Below are 24,412 nucleotides of genomic sequence, written 5' to 3'. Positions count from 1 at the left end.
GTGACATCCCTATATCCCTGTGTGTGTGACATCCCTATATCCCTCTCTGTGTGTGTGACATCCCTCTATCCCTCTGTGTGTGTGTGACATCTCTGTGTGTGTGTGACATCCCTGTGTGTGTGACATCCCTCTGTGTGTGTGACATCCCTCTGTGTGTGTGACATCTCTCTCTCCCTGTGTGTGTGTGACATCCCTGTGTGTGTGACATCTCTCTCCCTGTGTGTGTGACATCTCTCTCCCTGTGTGTGTGACATCTCTCTCCCTGTGTGTGTGACATCTCTCTCCCTGTGTGTGTGACATCCTCCCTGTGTGTGTGACATCTCTCTCCCTGTGTGTGTGACATCTCTCTCCCTGTGTGTGTGACATCTCTGTGTGTGTGACATCCCTCTCTCCTGTGTGTGTGTGACATCCCTCTATCCCTGTGTGTGTGACATCCCTCTCCCTCTCTGTGTGTGTGACATCCCTCTCTCTATGTGTGACATCCCTCTATCCCTGTGTGACATCCCTCTCTCCCTGTGTGTGTGACATCCCTCCCTGTGTGTGACATCCCTCTATCCCTGTGACATCCCTCTCTCTGTGTGTGTGACATCCCTCTATCCATGTGTGTGTGACATCCCTCTCTCCCTGTGTGTGTGACATCCCTCTATCCCTGTGTGTGTGTGACATCCCTCTATCCCTCCTCTGTGTGTGTGACATCCCTCTATCCCTCTCTCTGTGTGTGTGTGACATCCCTCTATCCCTCTCTGTGTGTGTGACATCCCTCTATCCCTCTCTGTGTGTGTGACATCCCTCTATCCCTGTGTGTGTGTGACATCCCTCTATCCCTCTCTCTGTGTGTGTGACATCCCTCTATCCCTGTGTGTGTGATCCCTCTCTCTGTGTGTGTGACATCCCTCTATCCCTGTGTGTGTGACATCCCTCTCTCTGTGTGTGTGACATCCCTCTCCCTGTCCATCCCTCTATCCCTGTGTGTGTGACATCCCTCTATCCCTGTGTGTGTGACATCCCTCTCTCTGTGTGTGTGACATCCCTCTATCCCTGTGTGTGTGACATCCCTCTATCCCTGTGTGTGTGACATCCCTCTATCCCTGTGTGTGTGACATCCCTCTATCCCTCTCTGTGTGTGTGACATCCCTCTCCCTCTCTGTGTGTGTGACCCTCTATCCCTCTCTGTGTGTGTGACATCCCTCTATCCCTCTCTGTGTGTGTCCCTCTATCCCTTGTGTGACATCCCTCTATCCCTATCTCTATCCTGTGAGTGTGTGACATCCCTCTATCCCTCTCTGTGTGTGTGACATCCCTCTATCCCTCTCTGTGTGTGTGACATCCCTCTATCCTTGTGTGTGTGTGGCATCCCTCTATCTCTGTGTGTGTGTGACATCCCTCTATCCCCCTCTCTGTGTGTGTGTGACATCCCTCTATCTCTGTGTGTATGTGACATCTCTCTCCCTGTGTGTGTGACATCCCTCTATCCCTGTGTGTATGTGACATCCCTCTATCTCTGTGTGTGTGACATCTCTCCCTGTGTGTGTGACATCTCTCTCCCTGTGTGTGTGTGACATCCCTCTCCCTGTGTGTGTGACATCTCTCTCCCTGTGTGTGTGACATCCCTCCCTGTGTGTGTGACATCTCTCTCCCTGTGTGTGACATCTCTCTCCCTGTGTGTGTGACATCCCTCTCTGTGTCCATCTCTCTCCCTGTGTGTGTGACATCTCTCTCCCTGTGTGTGTGACATCTCTCTCCCTGTGTGTGTGACATCTCTCTCCCTGTGTGTGTGACATCCCTCTATCCCTCTCTCTGTGTGTGTGACATCCCTCTATCCCTCTCTCTGTGTGTGTGACATCCCTCTATCCCTCTCTCTGTGTGTGTGACATCCCTCTCTCTATGTGTGTGACATCCCTCTATCCCTGTGTGTGTGTGACATCCCTCTCTCTCTCTCTCTCTGTGTGTGACATCCCTCTCTCTATGTGTGTGACATCCCTCTATCCCTGTGTGTGTGACATCCCTCTCTCTGTGTGTGTGACATCCCTCTATCCCTGTGTGTGTGACATCCCTCTCTCTGTGTGTGTGTGACATCCCTCTATCCCTGTGTGTGTGTGACATCCCTCTATCCCTCTCTCTGTGTGTGTGTGACATCCCTCTATCCCTCTCTCTGTGTGTGTGTGACATCCCTCTATCCCTCTCTCTGTGTGTGTGACATCCCTCTATCCCTCTCTCTGTGTGTGTGACATCCCTCTATCCCTCTCTCTGTGTGTGTGTGACATCCCTCTATCCCTCTCTCTGTGTGTGTGACATCCCTCTATCCCTGTGTGTGTGACATCCCTCTCTCTGTGTGTGTGACATCCCTCTATCCCTGTGTGTGTGACATCCCTCTCTCTGTGTGTGTGACATCCCTCTATCCCTGTGTGTGTGACATCCCTCTATCCCTGTGTGTGTGACATCCCTCTGTGTGTGTGACATCCCTCTATCTCTGTGACATCCCTCTCCCTCTCTGTGTGTGTGACATCCTATCCCTGTGTGTGTGTGACATCCCTCTATCCCTGTGTGTGTGTGTGACATCCTATCCCTATCCCTCCCCTCTCTGCGTGTGTGACATCCCTCTATCCCTCTGTGTATGTGTGACATCCCTCTATCCCTGTGTGTGTGTGACATCCCTCTATCCCTCTCTGTGTGTGTGACATCCCTCTCCCTGTGTGTGTGTGTGTGTGACATCCCTCTCCCTCTGTGTGTGTCCCTCTCCCTCTCTGTGTGTGTGTGACATCCCTCTATCCTGTGTGTATGTGACATCCCTCTATCCCCCTCTGTGTGTGTGTGACATCCCTCTATCCCCATCTCTCTGTGTGTGTATGTGACATCCCTCTATCCCTCTGTGTGTGTGACATCCCTCTATCTCTGTGACATCTCTGTGTGTGTGACATCCCTCTATCCCTCTCCTGTGTGTGTGTGACATCCCCCTCTCATCCCTCATCTGTGTGTGTGTGACATCCCTCTATCATCCCTCTATCCCGCTCTGTGTGTGTGACATCCCTCTATCCTGCTCTGTATCCCTCTATCCCTCTCTCTCTGTGTGTGTGACATCCCTCTATCCCTCTCTCTCTGTGTGTGACATCCCTTTATCCCTGTGTGTATGTGACATCCCTCTATCCCTGTGTGTGTGACATCCCTCTCTCCCTGTGTGTGACTCTCTGTGTGTGTGACATCCCTCTGTGTGTGTGTGACATCCCTCTCTCTGTGTGTGTGACATCCCTCTATCCCTCTCTGTGTGTGTGACATCCCTTTATCCCTGTGTGTATGTGACATCCCTATATCCCTGTGTGTGTGTGACATCCCTATATCCCTCTCTCTGTGTGTGTGTGACATCCCTCTATCCCTCTCTCTGTGTGTGTGACATCCCTTTATCCATGTGTGTGTGTGACATCCCTCTATCCCTCTCTCTGTGTGTGTGACATCCCTCTATCCCGCTCTGTGTGTGTGTGACATCCCTCTATCCCGCTCTGTGTGTGTGTGACATCCCTCTATCCCGCTCTGTGTGTGTAACATCCCTCTATCCCTCTCTCTGTGTGTGTGTGACATCCCTCTATCCCTCTCTCTGTGTGTGTGACATCCCTTTATCCCTGTGTGTATGTGACATCCCTGTATCCCTGTGTGTATGTGACATCCCTCTATCCCTGTGTGTATGTGACATCCCTATATCCCTGTGTGTATGTGACATCCCTCTATCCCTGTGAGTATGTGACATCCCTCTATCCCTCTCTCTCTGTGTGTGTGACATCCCTCTATCCCTCTCTCTGTGTGTGTGTGACATCCCTCTATCCCTCTCTCTGTGTGTATGTGACATCCCTCTATCCCCCTCTCTGTGTGTATGTGACATCCCTCTATCCCTCTCTCTGTGTGTATGTGACATCCCTCTATCCCTCTCTCTGTGTGTATGTGACATCCCTCTATCCCTCTCTCTGTGTGTATGTGACATCCCTCTATCCCTGTGTGTATGTGACATCCCTCTATCCCTCTCTCTGTGTGTATGTGACATCCCTCTATCCCTCTCTCTGTGTGTGTGACATCCCTCTATCCCTCTCTCTGTGACATCCCTCTATCCCTCTCTCTGTGTGTATGTGACATCCCTCTATCCCTCTCTCTGTGTGTATGTGACATCCCTCTATCCCTCTCTCTGTGTGTATGTGACATCCCTCTATCCCTCTCTCTGTGTGTATGTGACATCCCTCTATCCCTCTCTCTGTGTGTATGTGACATCCCTCTATCCCTCTCTGTGTGTGTGTGACATCCCTCTATCCCTCTCTCTGTGTGTATGTGACATCCCTCTATCCCTCTCTCTGTGTGTATGTGACATCCCTCTATCCCTCTCTCTGTGTGTATGTGACATCCCTCTATCCCTCTCTCTGTGTGTATGTGACATCCCTCTATCCCCCTCTCTGTGTGTATGTGACATCCCTCTATCCCTCTATCCCTGTGTGTATGTGACATCCCTCTATCCCTGTGTGTATGTGACATCCCTCTATCCCTCTCTCTGTGTGTATGTGACATCCCTCTATCCCTCTCCTTCTGGCGAGCTCCTCTCTCTAGACTGACATTAACGGTCTTAGTGCTCCACAGAATTTGTATGTAGGGGCCAGGAGTTTTTCCTGGCCACATTTAATGACCGGACCAGGAGAAACCCCACTGTTCAGAACAGCACAAGAATAGAAGAACATAAAAATAAAATAGCTTTGTGTTTCCCCGCAGGAAACTTCAGTCAGCCGTAATTAGTACTACATTTTCCTCATTCTGTATCTGAATGTGTTTGGATGTTGTTCTCTTGTGTTCCTCCCAGGTGATTTAACACCTGAGCATCTCCCATCTACTTATCTGTCACTCATGAATTGCTTTGCTGTGGGGTCTTGCACTGACTACAACGTACAATTGAATTTGTTGTCTTGGTGAAAGGCATTAACAAAGACCAAGGTTGCAGATAGCAGGGGTCTGAGTGTGTGTGTGTGTGTGTGTAGGTGTGTGTTTTTCTCTCTCTGTTTCTGTGTGTGTGAATGTACTTCACTGTGCATTGTTCCCAGTAACTCCTAGACATACAGTGTCTGGCCAGTCGTCTGGAACATTACATAGTCCCACAGATGTCTGAGAGAGAGAAACAGAGACGGAGACAAAGGCAGAGAGAGAAAGAAAGAGAGAGAGACCAAGACAGAGACCAAGAGACCAAGACAGAGACCAAGACAGATACCAAGACAGAGATCACCTAAAAGGGAGGGAAGCAACTAACTTCATACAATTGTACACATTGCCATGGGTCAGAGAGAAAATGTTGCCGTTTTACAGCTAATTTCCTGTCATTCAAATTTCATGACATGTTCATATCCTATCTGGGGAACGGAGGAGGGGGCGACCATAGAGATCCTATTAAATTCCAAGAGGGGCTGTGTCATAAACCCTCAAAGTTCCAGAATGGTTACTGATAGAGGAAATTATGGTTGAAATGACTAATTATGTATACATTCCAATCAGAACTGACTAGTCCAAATGCTATAATGTACTGTACATGTGAATTTTCTCTCTTGCTCTCATTCCCAATTGTATATAATGTAGTCAGGAGTTTAGTAACAATGAAGGTCTGTTCCTTAGTTCGTTCAGTTGTACAAATCTCCAAGTGGCGGGAACGGCCCATCTCCAGACTGTCTAGAATGTTGATTTATACTGACTGACCTTGACTTCGTGCTGATAACGCGAAGGCTCGAGAGCTAGAGGGCCCCTCTACTTGTGAAATAAATAGAACGTTTAGAAAAGATTTCTGTATAAACAGCCTCCAAAATATACGTGAACAGACCATAAATGTCTAAATTGTTGTTTTCTTGGAAAGCTGAGTGCTATTATATGATACAACATCAGTACTGGTTGCATTTCCTACTGTGGTGGAAATTCTACCTTTAACTAATAATGAGGAGAGGCAAAGTCAATAATCAGTCAAGGTATTACTTTTATTAATACAATTATTGCAGTGTGGGAGCCGGTCACACCACACACACACACACACACAGTGAATGAAGTGAGAGCCCCCTGCACAAAGAGTCCGGAAGCCTTATATAGTCACGCTATCTTATGCAAGCATCTGCAAAACACATGATCTTATGTGTGTGTATGTGTGTGTGTCTGTGGAGAGAGACGAAACTGGGTTACGGGGTACAGGCTATAATTAAAATGTTGTCTCTTTCTGTCGCAACAGAGTGAGGACAATAGGTGCCAAAGTGACAGGAAGTCACTCCAGACATACTTCCTCTAACAGTAGCTCAACGGTTCCCCCAAGTTGGGCGAGCAAAGCGCCTTTGACTGTCGGCCCAGAGGATGTATGGTCCTACCCCTACACACATACACACAAGCATGAACCTTTTCACCCAGAAACGGTCTCCTAACAGAACCACAGCCTTATCCCTGGTGTTCAGGATATAACACTTTGCTCTGAGGAACCAGTTTCTGTCAGGTCTTGGCTGAGTGCCCAGACATCATGGGGTCCTTCTACACACAGAACAGTTAGAACAGGCCTATCTTAATACACACACACACGTTTCTGTCTTATATGATTTCTCTAGCCCAATGCCGAGGCTTAAAGAAGGATATTTGAGTACACAAGCATTAGTAAGGTTTAAGAGAAAATGCCCTCTCACAACTTGTCTAAGTCCTGTCAGCTACTGATTTCAGCCAGTGCATGGATTGACTTTGTTGATTGATTGGAATGTTGACATATTGACAGTTAATTTGAAAAAATAATGGAATCATTTCTCTAAAACTGGCTAGCTAGCTAACAAACACTGAGTACAGATACATTCTTAAAATGAAATATTTTACACAATATCTTATCGTGGCACTTGCAAACCACGGTGGACCAACTCTCTGACAAAAATGGCTGACCTTTGGACCATCATAAGAAGGATCTTGTCCATTCTGGTATTATAATTCCTAATTCCATAGGGGTTTACCTCCAGGTCCTTGCAGGGGCCAGGCGGGTGTGTAGTATGCCAGTGTAAACAGTACAGAGTTAAGACGCTGGCTCAGGAGGAGCTCATTGCCCCTCATCAGCTTAGCTAATCAATCAAATTCTATTCATCTGTCTGCTCATATGAATCAATAAAATAATATTTCTTTATTGATCTGAGACGGATGTGGTAGGGGACTTGATAAGGCAATTAAGTCAATTGGGGCACTTGTCAATACATACAGGTGCATGACAATTCATTGCTAAGGACGATACACTATTGGACCCAACGATGACACGCTGAAGGATGTGTGTGTGTGCATGCGTTTCAGGCCTTCCTGTTATTCGCCGGGCAATGCCGTAATGCTGTTATCTCATTGGATTAGCAAGAACAGAAACCTGCAACATCCATATGGATCGAGTATTCCTTAGAACGCACTGCCTGGAATCCCTGCCCCCGTGTCCAGATGACACACCCACGCACGTAGGCTATACAGACACACACTTATACACACGCAAATGCGTCTGACGCACCCACACACATTTGTAGCCGAGTGGTAATTATCGAGGGTTGTCTCATGAACTGCATATCCCTAGTGTTAAGCCCTGTTCAAGAGTCCATTTTATTGAGTAGTTGTCTGTAGCACATTGAGATGTGTGGCATATCCCACCATCTGTAGCCACCATCTGTAGCCACCATCTGTAGATGAACGATGTCAGGCTGCAGTGCTTGGACTCCACCACACAGAGTGCTGTGGCGTGGTAGGAAGGAACAAGGGAGTGGTGAAGAAGTTAGGGGTATCCTCTTAGGCTGTGTTTACACAGGCAGACCAAATCTGATTTTTTTTTTTTCCCATTAATTGGTCCTTTGACCAATAACATCAGATCTTTTTCAGAGCTGATCTGATTGGTCAAAATACTAATTAATTGTGCTGTCCCTGTAAACGCAACACACACACACACTGTGAGCCTAATTCCCTTATCCAAACCTCGACGTCACAGAACTGTTGGAAGAAGGGCCTGGTCCACCTCGGTGCGGAGCAGGGGCGGGACAGGGGGCGGGACAGGGGGCGGAACAGGGAGGGGGACAGAGCGCGAAGTAGAGGGCCTAATAATACTCCCAAGTGCTTTTGCACTAAGAAGGATTAGGGAGCCACATCTATCAGTGATTCGCTAAGACTGGGTTGACCCTTGGTTGAACCTGCTTGGACATGTGTTTCAGTAATGCAAGGAAGGGATGGCAGGAGAGAGGGAAGGAGGGATGAGCTTGGGCACGAGGGCAAGAGGTATCAGAACAGATATAGGAGAAAGGCAGGATGTAAGAGGTCTAGGAGACAGGGAGTGGTAGAAGCTAAGAGCTAGGAGGTAGGGATTCGGATGGGGACAGTCAGAGGGGCCTGGTGTTACAGCATGTGGCTGTTGGAGAGAGAGAGAGGTTGTGGAGGAAAAGGACAGCGTGGAGCTCTGTACATACACTCGCCATATAGAAAAGTAGTCATTCATCCATGTACAATGTTACCATACAGTTTCCATACAGAAAACTAAGTCATTGTTACTATACAGTTTCCATACAGAAAACTAAGTCATTGTTACCATACAGTTTCCATACAGAAAACTAAGTCATTGTTACCATACAGTTTCCATACAGAAAACTACAGTTTCCATATGGAGAAAACTAAGTCATTGTTAATAGTTTCCGTACAGAAAACTTCATTGTTACCATTGTTACAGTTTCCCTATGGAAAACTAAGTCATTGTTACCATACAGTTTCCATACAGAAAACTAGGTCATTGTTACAATACAGTTTCCATACAGAAAACTAAGTCATTGTTACCATACAGTTTCCATATAAAAAAGTAGTCATATTCATCCATGTACAATGTTAGCATACAGTTTCCATACAGAAAACTAGGTCATTGTTACAGTACAGTTTCCCTACAATGTTTGTTACCATACAGTTTCCCTAAAAACTAAGTCATTGTTATTGTTACCATACAGTTTCCCTATGGAAAACTAAGTCATTGAAAACTAAGTCATTGTTACCATACAGTTTCCATACAGAAAACTAAGTCATTGTTACCAAAACAGAAAACTAAGTCATTGTTACCATACAGTTTCCATACAGAAAACTAAGTCATTGTTACCATACAGTTTCCGTACAGAAAACTAAGTCATTGTTACCATACAGTTTCCGTACAGAAAACTAAGTCATTGTTACCATACAGTTTCCCTATGGAAAACTAAGTCATTGTTACCATACAGTTTCCATACAGAAAACTAGGTCATTGTTACAATACAGTTTCCATACAGAAAACTAAGTCATTGTTACCATACAGTTTCCGTATAAAAAAGTAGTCATATTCATCCATGTACAATGTTAGCATACAGTTTCCATACAGAAAACTAGGTCATTGTTACAGTACAGTTTCCCTATAGAAAACAATGTAATTGTTACCATACAGTTTCCCTATGGAAAACTAAGTCATTGTTACAATACAGTTTCCCTATAGAAAACAATGTCATTGTTACCATACAGTTTCCATACAGAAAACTAAGTCATTGTTACAGTACAGTTTCCCTATAGAAAAGTAATGAATTGTTCTCTTCGTACGAAGTGAGGCAATCTGATGTTCATCACGTGTAGGATCAGTGGGGTCATGGGAGGAGTCACGGGGAAGTCGCGGAGGGGACCGCTGAGCCTTTCACAGGGTCACAGAAAGTGTTAGAAAGATTGTCAGCAGGTGCCCTGCGTAATGGAGCTAGGCTTCTCTTAGAGAGATTAACTAGCTCTCACTTGTACAACTACAGCTTATAAAGGTCATTCACAAGGCCTTATAGGGCATTCATAAGGCTTTATAGGGCCTTCAAAAGCCATCGTAAGCACTATACATAGAGGGGTAATAACAAGTAATTTATTAACAAAGTCAACCAATGTAAAGGCTGATAAAAATGCTACAACATTTTGGCTCACCTAATCCTTTTAATATAGCACTACATTTTGGCTCACCTAATGCTTTTAATATAGCACTACATTTTGGCTCACCTAATGCTTTTAATATAGCACTACTTTTTGGCTCACCTAATGCTTTTAATATAGCACTACATTTTGGCTCACCTAATGCTTTTAATATAGCACTACATTTTGGCTCACCTAATGCTTTTAATATAGCACTACATTTTGGCTCACCTAATGCTTTTAATATAGCACTACATTTTGGCTCACCTAATGCTTTTAATATAGCACTACATTTTGGCTCACCTAATGCTTTTAATATAGCACTACATTTTGGCTCACCTAATGCTTTTAATATAGCACTACATTTTGGCTCACCTAATCATTTTAATATAGCATTACATTTTCGTAGGAAAATCTAAACCTCGACATCATAGAACCATAGGAAGATGGGCCTGGTCCACCTCGGGGCGGAGCAGGGGGTGGGACAGGGAGGTTGACAGAGCGCGAAGCAGAGGGCCTAATAATAGTCCCAAGTGCTTTTTTACTAAGAAGGATTAGGGAGCCACATCTATCAGCGATTCGCTAAGACTGGGTTGACCCTTGGCTGAACCTGCTTGGACATGTGTTTCAGTAATGCAAGGGAGGGATGGCAGGAGAGAGGGAAGGAGGGATGAGCTTGGGCACGAGGGCAAGAGGTATCAGAACAAATATAGGAGAAAGGAAGGATGTAAGAGGTCTAGGAGGCAGGGAGTGGTAGAAGCTAAGAGCTAGGAGGTAGGGATTCGGATGGGGACAGTCAGAGGGGCCTGGTGTTAATACAGCATGTGGCTGTTGGAGAGAGAGAGAGGTTGTGGAGGAAAAGGACAGCGTGGAGCTCTGTACATACACTCGCCATATAGAAAAGTAGTCATATTCATCCATGTACAATGTTACCATACAGTTTCCATACAGAAAACTAAGTCATTGTTACAATACAGTTTCCCTATAGAAAACAATGTCATTGTTACCATACAGTTTCCCTATAGAAAACTAAGTCATTGTTACCATACAGTTTCCCTATGGAAAACTAAGTCATTGTTACCATACAGTTTCCCTATGGAAAACTAAGTCATTGTTACCATACAGTTTCCCTTTAGAAAACTAAGTCATTGTTACCATACAGTTTCCCTTTAGAAAAGTAATGAATTGCCTCACTTCGGTCTAAGAGAACAATCTGATGTTCATCACGTGTAGGATCAGTGGGGTCATGGGAGGAGTCACGGGGAAGTCGCGGAGGGGACCGCTGAGCCTTTCACAGGGTCACAGAAAGTGTTAGAAAGATTGTCAGCAGGTGCCCTGCGTAATAGAGCTAGGCTTCTCTTAGAGAGATTAACTAGCTCTCACTTGTACAACTACAGCTTACAACAAAGTACTGAGTAAAGGGTCTGAATACTTATGTAAATGTAATATTTTGGTTATTTATTTTTAATCAATTTAGCAAACATTTCTAAAAACCTGTTTTTGCTTTGTCATTATGGGCTATTGTGTGTAGAGTGATGAAAAAACAAAAGTATGTAACGTAAAAAAATGACCCAAAACAACGACGTCGTAAAAGAGGCAAACGAAGCGGTCTTCTGGTCAGGCTCCGGAGACGGGCACATCGCGCACCAGTCCCTAGCATACTACTCACCAATGTCCAGTCTCTTGACAACAAGGTTGATGAAATACGAGCAAGGGTAGCACTGCAGAGGGACATCAGAGTCTGTAACGTTCTTTGCTTCACGGAAACATGGCTCACTCGAGAGACGCTAGCGTAGTCGGTGCAGCCAGCTGGTTTCTTCATGCATCGCGCCGACAGAAACAACCATCTGGTAAGAAGAGGGGCGGGTGTGTATGCCTTATGATTAATGAGACGTGGTGTGATCATAACAACATACAGGAACTCAAGTCCTTCTGTTCACCTGACTTAGAATTCCTCACAATCACATGTTGACCGTATTATCTACCAAGGGAAATCTCTTAGATTATAATCACAGCCGTATATATTCCCCCCCAAACAGACACATCGATTGCCCTGAACAAACTTTATTTTATTCCATGCAAACTGGAAACCACATATCCTGAGGCTGCATTCATTGTAGCTGGGGATTTTAACAAGACTCCCTAAATTGTATCAGCACATCGATTGCGCAACCAGGGCTAGTAAAACTCTAGATCATTGTTATTCTATCTTCCGCAACGCATATAAGGCCCTCCCCCACCCTCCTTTCGGAAAAGCTGACCACGACTCCATTTTGTTGCTCCCAGCCTACAGACAGAAACTAAAACAAGAAGCTCCCGTGCTCAGGTCTGTTCAACACTGGTCCGACCAATCTGATTCCACGCTTCAAGACTGCTTCGATCACGTGGACTGGGATATGTTCCGCATTGCGTCCAACAACAACATTGACGAATATGCTGATTCAGTGAGCGAGTTCATTAGAAAGTGCATTGTTGATGTCGTACCCATAGCAACGATTAAAACATTCCCAAACCAGAAACCGTGGATTGATGACAGCATTCGCGTGAAACTGAAAGAACGAACCACTGCTTTTAACCAGGGCAAGGTGACCGGAAACATGACCGAATACAAACAGTGTAGCTATTCCCTCCGTAAGGCAATCAAACAAGCTAAGCATCAGTATAGTGACCAAGTAGAGTCGCAATTCAACGGCTCAGACACAAGAGGTATGTGGCAGGGTCTACAGTCAATCACAGATTACAAAAAGAAAACCTGCCCCGTTGCGGACCAGGATGTCTTGCTCCCAGACAAACTAAACAACTTCTTTGCTCGCTTTGAGGACAATACAGTGCCACTGACACGGCCCGCTACCAAAACCTGCAGACTCTCCTTCACTGCAGCCAACGTGAATAAAACATTTAAACGTGTTAACCCTCGCAAGGCTGCAGGTCCAGACGGCATCCCCAGCCGCGTCCTCAGAGCATGCGCAGACCAGCTGGCTGGTGTGTTTACGGACATATTCAATCAATCCTTATCCCAGTCTGCTGTTCCCACATGCTTCAAGAGGGCCACCATTGTCCCTGTTCCCAAGAAAGCTAAGGTAACTGAGCTAAACGACTACTGCCCCGTAGCACTCACTTCCATCATCATGAAGTGCTTTGAGAGACTAGTCAAGGACCATATCACCTCCACCCTACCTGACACCCTAGACCCACTCCAATTTGCTTAAATAGGTCCACAGACAACCCAATCACAACCACACTGCACACTTCCCTAACCCATCTGGACAAGAGGAATACCTATGTGAGAATGCTTTTTCATCGACTATAGCTCAGCATTTAACACCATAGCAGCAGCGCCTCTTCAACCTCAGGAGGCTGAAGAAATTTGGCTTGTCACCAAAAGCACTCACAAACTTCTACAGATGCACAATCGAGAGCATCCTGTTGGGCTGTGTCATCGCCTGGTACGGCAACTGCTCCACCCACAACCGTAAGGCTCTCCAGAGGGTAGTGAGGTCTGCACAACGCATCACCAGGGGCAAACTACCTGCCCTTCAGGACACCTACACCACCACCCAATGTCACAGGAAGGCCATAAAGATCATCAAGGACAACGACCACCCGAGCCACTGCCTGTTCACCCCACTATCATCCAGAAGGCGAGGTCAGTAAAAGTGCATCAAAGCAGGGACCGAGAGACTGAAAAACAGCTTCTATCTCAAGGCCATCAGACTGTTAAACAGCCACCACTAACATTGAATGGCTGTTGCCAACACACTGACTCAACTCCAGCCACTTTAATAATGGAAATTGATGGAAAATGATGTAAAAATATATCACTAGCCACTTTAAACAATGCTATTTAATATAATGTTTATCTACATTACTCATCTCATATGTATATGTATATACTGTACTCTATATCATCTACTGCATCTTTATGTAATACATGTATCACTAGCCACTTTAAACTGTGCCACTTTGTTTACATATCCTACATTACTCATCTCATATGTATATACTGTACTCGATACCATCTACTGTATCTTGCCTATGCCGTTCTGTACCATCACTCATTCATATATCTTTATGTATATATTCTTTATCCCTTTACACTTTTGTGTACAAGGTAGTAGTTTTGGAATTATTAGGTTAGATTACGCGTTGGTTATTACTGCATTGTCAGAACTAGAAGCAGAAGCATTTCACTACACTCACATTAACATCTGCTAACCATGTGTATGTGACAAATACATTTGATTTGATTTGCTCTGCTATCCTACATCTATTCTGCCCAGCACTGCTCTGCCTAGCCCCGCCCCGTCCTCTTGGCACATCTAAAGCCTATTCTTTTGGGGTGTTGCTATAGGCCATAATGTGCTAACATTCAGTATCTAAATAATATGTGTGAAAATGCTTGATAGTGTATGTGATGTAGACAGAGAGGTCTACTTTCTTGGGGACCTGAATATTGACTGGTTTTTATCAAGCTGTCCGGTCAAGAGGAAGTTTCTTACTGTAACCAGTGCCTGTAATCTGGTTCAGGTTATTAATCAACCTACCAGGGTGTTTACAAACACTACAGGAACAAGATCATCCACATGTATCGATCACATGTTTACTAATGCAGTAAAACTTTGTTCTAAAGCTGTATCCGTACCCATTGGAGGCAGTGATCACAATATAGTGGCTATATCCAGGAACGCCAAAGTTCCAACAGCTGATCCTAAAATAGTGTATAAGAGATCATACAAAATATTTTCCTGTGACTCTTATGTGGATGATGTGAAAAATATTTGTTGGTCTGATGTGATTAATGAGGAGCATCCAGATGCTGCACTTGATGAATTTATGAAATTGCTTCTTCCAATTATTGATAAACATGCACCTGTTAAGAAACTGACTGTTAGGCCTGTTACGGCGCCATGGATTGATGAGGAATTGAAAAACTGTATGGTTGAAAGAGATGGGGCAAAAGGAGTGGCTAATAAGTCTGGCTGCACATCTGACTGGCTGACTTACTGCAAATTGAGAAATTATGTGACTAAACTCAACAAAAAGAAGAAGAAACTATATTATGAAGACAAAATCAATGACACAAGGAATGACGGAAAACAAGTTTGGAGTACTTTAAATGAAATTATGGGCAGAATGACAAATTCAACTCCATCTTATTCATCACAAAACCGTTTGATGTTGCCAATTATTTTAATGCTTATTTCATTGGCAAAGTGGGCAAACTTAGGCAGGAAATGCCCACGACAAACAGTGAGCAATTATATTAATGTATAAAAAAAACTAATAATTTTGTATACTTATTATGGGAGAGTTTGGAAAATTATTGTTAAGTATCAATAATGACAAACCTTCTGGCATTGACAACTTAGATGGAAAGCTAATGAGGATGATAGCTGACTCTATAGCCACTCCTATCTGTCATATTTTTAATCTGAGCCTAGAGGAAAGTCTTTGTCCTCAGGCCTGGAGGGAAACCAAAGTAATTCCCCTACCCAAGAGTGGTAAAGCGGCCTTTACTGGTTCTAACAAGAGACCTATAAATAAGCTTGCTGCCAAATCCTAGCAAACTGTTGGAAAAAATGGTGTTTGACCAATTACAATGCTATTTCTTTGCTTATAGAGAAGGGCACTCAACATGTACACATGATGATTGGTTGAAAGAAATTGATAATAAGAAGATTGTGGGAGCTGTACTGTTAACTTTCAGTGCAGCCTTTGATATTAGTGACCATAACCTGCTGTTGAAAAAACTTAAGTGCTATGGCTTTTCAACCTCTGCCATATCGTAGATTCAGAGCTATCTATCTAATATAACTCAAAGGGTTTTCTTTAATGGAAATGTCTCTAATGTCAAACATGTAAATGTGGTGTACCGCAGGGCAGCTCTCTAGGCCCTCTACTCTTTTCTATTTTTACCAATGACCTGTCACTGGCATTAAACAAAGCATGTGTGTCGATGTATGCTGATGATTCAACCATATACGCATCAGCAACCACAGCTAATGATAAACTGTCATGGTCAAAACATATAGATTCAATGGTTGCAAAGATGGGGAGAGGTCTAGCAGTAATAGTGATGCTCTGCTTTTTTGACACCACACTCCAAAAAGCAAGTTCTGTTTTGTTTAATCTTGATTATTGTCCAGTCGTGTGGTCCAGTGCTGCAAGGAAAGACCTAGTTAACCTGTAGCTGGCCCGGAACAGAGCGGGACATTTTTCTCTTAATTGTAATCAGAGGGCTAATATTAGTACTATTCATGCCAGTCTATCTTGGCTATGAGTTGAGAGACTGTCTGCATCACTTCTTCTTTTTATAAGAAACATTAAGGTGTTGAAAATCCCAAATTGTTACACACAGCTCTGACACACACTTATCCCACCAGACATGCCATTAGGGGTCTTTTCATAGTCCCCAAATCCAGAACAAATTCAAGAAAACATACAGTATTATATAGAGCCCTTATTGCACGGAGCTTCCTTCCATCTCATATTGCTCAAATAAACAGAAAACCTGGTTTATAAAAACAGATAAAGCAACACCTCGAGGCACAACGCCTCTCCCCTATTTGACCTAGATAGTTTGTGTGTATGCATTGATATGTAGGCTGCTTTTGGAACAGCTAATGGGGACCCTAATAAAATAACAACATACCAATACTCTGCTTTGTCCAGTCTTGCCCTGCCCATCCCTGCACTACCCAGCTCTGACATGGCCATGCCCTGCCCAGCCCTGCTCTGACCCGGCCATGCCCTAGTAGAAGCGGTGGGGAGGGTGATGGCTTGAGTGCAAATCCTGGTCATGCCTGCCCAGCTCTCTCTCGTTCTCTCCCCCCTCTCTCTCAGTAATCTCTGCTCCATCTCTGAACCCTGGATCCCATTAGGACTGATTTATTTCCAATAGTGTAGATGTATGGAGAGGGTAGAGATTTGCTCTCTTTCTCTTTTCATAATTTCCCCCATAGTAAAGTCCCCTGTAAACCTTAGGGTTTTTCCTCAAGCGGACGACTGTGAAATGAACGGCCCACCTCCTCCAGCTCCCTCTCACCTCAGCCCCTGGCTAAGCCGTGCCCCATCGAGGAAGCGCAGAGAGGTGATTGCCTGAAGGTGTGTGGGTTTTCACCCAATTGGGAGGAAATAGGAACACACAGGAATCAGTCAGAGGCTTTGCTTGAAAAACCCTGATTTGGGAAGTGGTATTTTTAACTTAGGCTCGTATAGTATATACTGTATACATAAAGAGGATTAAGACAAGACTGAGACTGTGGATAGGGGCCCAGGTCTTTACTACTCTACGTCTAAGATGTGGCGTCAGTATCCTTCTCAGCTGGGGAGGATTCCTCCCCAATCTCATTATACACATACTGAAAGGGACTCAACTAACCAACAGTTCTATCCAGGGTTGGGGACAATTCCCTTTCCATTTCAGTCCATTTAGAATGGAAACCAAATTCCACTTCCAATTCCAAATGTTCTACATTGAAAAGCATTGGTTTCTGTTCTGTGGTTGAGCGGCGGTCGCGTGCTTTACAGACATATGAGCTCTCTATGACTGCTGTGTGTGATGTGAATGCAGCAGCTCACGGCAGCGTTGTGTGTGCCCTGTCCTTGCCACACTGCTGCTAGTCATATAGGCTAGGTAGGTCCTACTCATCGTGGATGTGTTTCAAATGGCACAATATTCACTCTATAGTGCCTGGGTCAAGAGTACCCTACCCCTCCCTGCCCAGCCTTCTCTGCCCAGCCCTGCCCAGCAATGTTCTGCCCAGCCCTGCCCAGCCCTACCCCGGGCTCCCGTGTGGTGCAGTGGTCTAAGGCACTGCATCTCAGTGCTAGAGGTGTCACTACAGACACCCTGGTTCAAATCCAGGCTGTATCACAACCATAGGGTGGTGGACAGTTGGCCCAGCTTCGTCTGGGTTTGGCCGGTGGACAGTTGGCCCAGTGCCTTCTGGGTTTGGACAGTTGGCCCAGTGCCTTCTGGGTTTGGCCGGTGGACAGTTGGCCCAGTGCCTTCTGGGTTTGGCCGGTGGACTGTTGGCCCAGTGCCTTCTGGGTTTGGCCGGTGGACAGTTGGCCCAGTGCCTTCTGGGTTTGGCCGGTGGACAGTTGGCCCAGCGTTGTCAATGTAACTGGAACTCACTCTGCTTCGCTCTACCAATCCACCAATCCCCTCTTTAGCTTAATTAGATGGCAGTGTTCTCCAGATAAAGAGTGGATGAGTTGATGATGGTAGTATGCGTACTGTACATAGTACTGTACATAGTGTACTGTATGCGTACACTATGTGGTCTGTGACGGTCCTATACATGTATGTGTACATTATGAGCATGTGAGTGTGAACACTAAACTACATGATCTGTGCCAAGAGATGTGTTCGTCTCATGGTGAATGTATAGAGTGGCGGAGAGAGACGAATACGAAGGAGAATCTGACAGAGGGTTTATTCTCGATATGAAAATGCAGCGATCGCATTCTTCCAGTCAGCTCACATCAATGGGTCATGTGTGGTGATCGCCTTGCCCGGATCGAATGCCATGACACACACACAAACGTACGAATGCACACACTCACACCCGAGAGGTGAGGAAAAGAGCAGTAAGTCAGTGAAGATTGTATACATTTTTCATGAGTGTGATTTCTCTGTGTGTGCAAACGCATCTGATCTCCCCTGACCCCCATTACCCTGTGTGTGTGTGAGCAAACGCATCTGATCTCCCCTGACCCCCATTACCCTGTGTGTGAGCAAACACATCTGATCTCCCCTGACCCCCATTACCCTGTGTGTGAGCAAACGCATCTGATCTCCCCTGACCCCCATTACCCTGTGTGTGTGAGCAAACACATCTGATCTCCCCTGACCCCCATTACCCTGTGTGTGTGAGCAAACACATCTGATCTCCCCTGACCCCCATTACCCTGTGTGTGTGTGAGCAAACGCATCTGATCTCCCCTGACCCCCATTACCCTGTGTGTGTGTGTGAGCAAACGCATCTGATCTCCCCTGACCCCCATTACCCTGTGTGTGAGCAAACGCATCTGATCTCCCCTGACCCCCATTACCCTGTGTGTGTGTGTGTGAGCAAACTACAGTACGGTGCAGTACACTACAGTACAATACAGTGCAGTGCAGTACAGTACAGTACAGTGCAGTACACTACAGTACAGTACAGTGCAGAACAATGCAGTACAGTACACTACAGTACAGTGCAGTACAGTACAATGCAGTACAGTACAGTGCAGAACATTGCAGTATAGTACAATGCAGAACAGTGCAGTACAGTACAGTACACTATAGTACAGTACACTACAGTGCAGTACACTACAGTACAGTGCAGAACACTACAATGCAGAACAGTACACTAAAGTACAGTACAGTGCAGTTCAGTACAGTGCATAACACTACACAACAGTGCAGAACAGTGCAGTACAGTGCAGTTCAGTACAGTGCATAACACTACACAACAGTGCAGAACAGTGCAGAACAGTGCAGTACAGTGCAGTACACTACTGTGCTGTACAGTGCAGTGCAGTACAGTGTAGTACACTACAGTACAGTGCAGTGCAATAACTACTGCCGTACATACTGTATTCTCCACATAGCTCATCCTATATAACTACTGCTGTACATACTGTATTCTCCACATAGCCCATCCTATATAACTACTGCTGTACATGCTGTATTCTCCACATAGCCCATCCTATATAACTACTGCTGTACATGCTGTATTCTCCATATAGCCCATCCTATATAACTACTGCTGTACATGCTGTATTCTCCACATAGCCCATCCTATATAACTACTGCTGTACATGCTGTATTCTCCACATAGCCCATCCTATATAACTACTGCTGTACATACTGTATTCTCCACATAGCCCATCCTATATAACTACTGCTGTACATACTGTATTCTCCACATAGCCCATCCTATATAACTACTGCTGTACATACTGTATTCTCCACATAGCCCATCCTATATAACTACTGCTGTACATACTGTATTCTCCACATAGCCCATCCTATATAACTACTGCTGTACATACTGTATTCTCCACATAGCCCATCCTATATAACTACTGCTGTACATACTGTATTCTCCACATAGCTCATCCTATATAACTACTGCTGTACATGCTGTATTCTCCACATAGCCCATCCTATATAACTACTGCTGTACATACTGTATTCTCCACATAGCTCATCCTATATAACTACTGCTGTACATGCTGTATTCTCCACATAGCCCATCCTATATAACTACTGCTGTACATACTGTATTCTCCACATAGCTCATCCTATATAACTACTGCTGTACATGCTGTATTCTCCACATAGCCCATCCTATATAACTACTGCTGTACATGCTGTATTCTCCACATAGCTCATCCTATATAACTACTGCTGTACATACTGTATTCTCCACATAGCCCATCCTATATAACTACTGCTGTACATACTGTATTCTCCACATAGCTCATCCTATATAACTACTGCTGTACATACTGTATTCTCCACATAGCCCATCCTATATAACTACTGCTGTACATACTGTATTCTCCACATAGCCCATCCTATATAACTACTGCTGTACATACTGTATTCTCCACATAGCCCATCCTATATAACTACTGCTGTACATACTGTATTCTCCATATAGCCCATCCTATATAACTACTGCTGTACATACTGTATTCTCCACATAGCCCATCCTATATAACTACTGCTGTACATACTGTATTCTCCACATAGCTCATCCTATATAACTACTGCTGTACATGCTGTATTCTCCACATAGCCCATCCTATATAACTACTGCTGTACATACTGTATTCTCCACATAGCCCATCCTATATAACTACTGCTGTACATGCTGTATTCTCCACATAGCCCATCCTATATAACTACTGCTGTACATGCTGTATTCTCCACATAGCCCATCCTATATAACTACTGCTGTACATACTGTATTCTCCACATAGCTCATCCTATATAACTACTGCTGTACATGCTGTATTCTCCACATAGCCCATCCTATATAACTACTGCTGTACATACTGTATTCTCCACATAGCTCATCCTATATAACTACTGCTGTACATGCTGTATTCTCCACATAGCTCATCCTATATAACTACTGCTGTACATACTGTATTCTCCACATAGCTCGTCCTATATAACTACTGCTGTACATACTGTATTCTCCACATAGCCCGTCCTATATAACTACTGCTGTACATGCTGTATTCTCCACATAGCTCATCCTATATAACTACTGCTGTACATACTGTATTCTCCACATAGCCCATCCTATATAACTACTGCTGTACATGCTGTATTCTCCACATAGCTCATCCTATATAACTACTGCTGTACATACTGTATTCTCCACATAGCCCATCCTATATAACTACTGCTGTACATGCTGTATTCTCCACATAGCTCATCCTATATAACTACTGCTGTACATACTGTATTCTCCACATAGCTCATCCTATATAACTACTGCTGTACATACTGTATTCTCCACATAGCCCATCCTATATAACTACTGCTGTACATACTGTATTCTCCACATAGCCCATCCTATATAACTACTGCTGTACATACTGTATTCTCCACATAGCCCATCCTATATAACTACTGCTGTACATACTGTATTCTCCATATAGCCCATCCTATATAACTACTGCTGTACATACTGTATTCTCCACATAGCCCATCCTATATAACTACTGCTGTACATACTGTATTCTCCACATAGCTCATCCTATATAACTACTGCTGTACATGCTGTATTCTCCACATAGCCCATCCTATATAACTACTGCTGTACATACTGTATTCTCCACATAGCCCATCCTATATAACTACTGCTGTACATACTGTATTCTCCACATAGCTCATCCTATATAACTACTGCTGTACATGCTGTATTCTCCACATAGCTCATCCTATATAACTACTGCTGTACATACTGTATTCTCCACATAGCTCATCCTATATAACTACTGCTGTACATACTGTATTCTCCACATAGCCCATCCTATATAACTACTGCTGTACATGCTGTATTCTCCACATAGCCCATCCCATATAACTACTGCTGTACATGCTGTATTCTCCACATAGCCCATCCTATATAACTACTGCTGTACATACTGTATTCTCCACATAGCTCATCCTATATAACTACTGCTGTACATGCTGTATTCTCCACATAGCCCATCCTATATAACTACTGCTGTACATACTGTATTCTCCATATAGTCCATCCTATATAACTACTGCTGTACATACTGTATTCTCCACATAGCCCATCCTATATAACTACTGCTGTACATACTGTATTCTCCACATAGCCCATCCTATATAACTACTGCTGTACATACTGTATTCTCCACATAGCCCATCCAATATAACTACTGCTGTACATACTGTATTCTCCATATAGCCCATCCTATATAACTACTGCTGTACATACTGTATTCTCCACATAGCTCATCCTATATAACTACTGCTGTACATGCTTTTTTCCTACTTATATATTGTCCATATTGTCTGTGCGCACCACATATTTATATTCTGTACTCTGACATTACTCATTCGGATATTTTTTTTATTTCTTTTTTTTTCAAAGTATTTTTTCTCCAGGAATTATTTGTGTATTAGTATTCCACCGTTAGACATTTACTGCACTGCTGGAGCTGGAAACACAAGCATTTTGTTTTAACATCTGCTAAACCTTGATTTGATTTGAGTGGAGAGCGATGAGGGTAAAAACCAACCAATCATGGTTGAACCCAGTGGGAAATCCAATGAGGTGTACTGGGGGTTGTCTCTGTATGTATACTGCTTGTGTCTGTGCGTGCATGGATGGCCAGGCACTTAGCTAGGTATCACGTGTCACCAACTTTTACATTTATTTTACCTTTATTTAACCAGGCAAGTCAGTTAAGAACAAATTCTTATTTTCAATGACGGCCTAGGAACAGTAGAAATATCATATAATATCATATACTTTACTGTAGCCTCCACTGAAAGAATATAGTTATGTATCGTAACTCTCAACTTGGAGGTGCCTTCTTGACAATGACTTGCTGAGTTAAATAAAGGTTTCATTTTCATAAAAGTTTCATGCAACAGAATTAACCAGAATCCAATGATGGCTAAGATGATTGTTGAGACAGAATCTGTGTTTGTGTGGTTTGAACTAGACATAAGTAAGAGTTATTATTTCTCCTATTGTCTGCTGATTTAGTGAACCGTTCAATGAATAAAGCCATGTTTTAACTCTTTAGTCTGTCTCACTTCTTCTGTCTTTATAGGTTAAAGTGTGGTTCCAGAACCGCCGCACCAAGCAGAAGAAGGACACGACCAAGGACTCTGACAAGCACTCCTCCTCCACCTCGGAGTCACTGGCCACCTGTAACATTTTGCGTCTCCTCGAACAGGGCCGCCTCCTCTCCGCCCCGCCCCCCAATCCCCCATTGGGCCACCACCCAGGAAATGGCTCCCTATTGGTCAGCTCCGGAGGGGGCTCCTCGCCAGGCGTGAGTAGGAGAACGCCACCAGGAAATGGCATTCTTGGCATGGGTGGAACTTTCGGGCTGTCACTGCCCTCCCTGGGAGGGACTTCACCTTCACCACGTCTGGGCATGCCGCCGCCGCACTCACTGTGCTTCTCAATGCCGCTGCTAGGGGGCGCTCATCATGAACTGGCGTCTGGGTACGGGTGCGGGTCCTCGGCATTTGAGCCATACATGCGGCTGGACAGGATCTCCAAGGATGGAGATCTAAGTGGGAAGAAGAGAGTTTCCTAAAAAGTGGCCATTAAGGGGTTGGGATGACCCCCCCCCCACCTCTGGTCTCCCACCTATCCACCCACCAACATTGCTGTCTATCATTGGTTGGCCCATCAACATCATTGTTCAGCTACTGCCTGCCACGGTGGGGGGGGGGTTACGGAACAGGACCTCGTGGTGTGACAGACAGGGGTGATGATGAATCCCCTCACACACAAAAACGTTGCTTGTGAATTATTTGGGAGATGAAATGTGTGTGTGATTCATACGGAGAACAGACCTTTTTGTCTTAACGCTTCTCCTCCTTTGTTCACTTTGTCCAGTCAGGACGTTTGTGTGACCGTTCTCTTCTTTCTTTTTCTTTCTTTCTTTCTTTCTTTCTTTCTTTCTTTCTTTCTTTCTTTCTTTCTTTCTTTCTTTCTTTCTTTCTTTCTTTCTTTCTTTCTTTCTTTCTTTCTTTCTTTCTTTCTTTCTTTCTTTCTTTCTTTCTTTCTTTCTTTCTTTCTTTCTTTCTTTCTTTCTTTCTTTCTTTCTTTCTTTCTTTCTTTCTTTCTTTCTTTCTTTCTTTCTTTCTTTCTTTCTTTCTTTCTTTCTGTTCCATAGTATGTTTTGTAAAAGCCTGACATCGTAGAAAAGGCCCTGACTGAGTCAGTGTAAGTGAATAAACGTGATGTCGTCT

At 44.4% G+C, this 24,412-nt stretch overlaps 1 protein-coding gene across 1 annotated transcript in view; it reads left to right on the top strand.

The window, feature by feature from the left end:
• Positions 1–24,164, top strand: part of LOC124008720 (ventral anterior homeobox 2-like) — a 45,450-nt gene extending 21,286 nt beyond the window's left edge. The window contains exon 3 of the mRNA XM_046320232.1: positions 23,257–24,164. Within this exon, the coding sequence (XP_046176188.1) occupies positions 23,257–23,751 (495 nt within the window). The 3' untranslated portion in view covers positions 23,752–24,164. The remainder of the gene's footprint in view (positions 1–23,256) is intronic.
• Positions 24,165–24,412: the final 248 nt, after the last annotated feature.

Source organism: Oncorhynchus gorbuscha, linkage group LG21 (assembly GCF_021184085.1).
Source record: "Oncorhynchus gorbuscha isolate QuinsamMale2020 ecotype Even-year linkage group LG21, OgorEven_v1.0, whole genome shotgun sequence".
Lineage (NCBI taxonomy): Eukaryota > Metazoa > Chordata > Actinopteri > Salmoniformes > Salmonidae > Oncorhynchus > Oncorhynchus gorbuscha.
The sequence above is the reverse complement of the archived record's forward strand: the minus strand, read 5'-3'. Positions and strand labels throughout refer to the sequence as shown.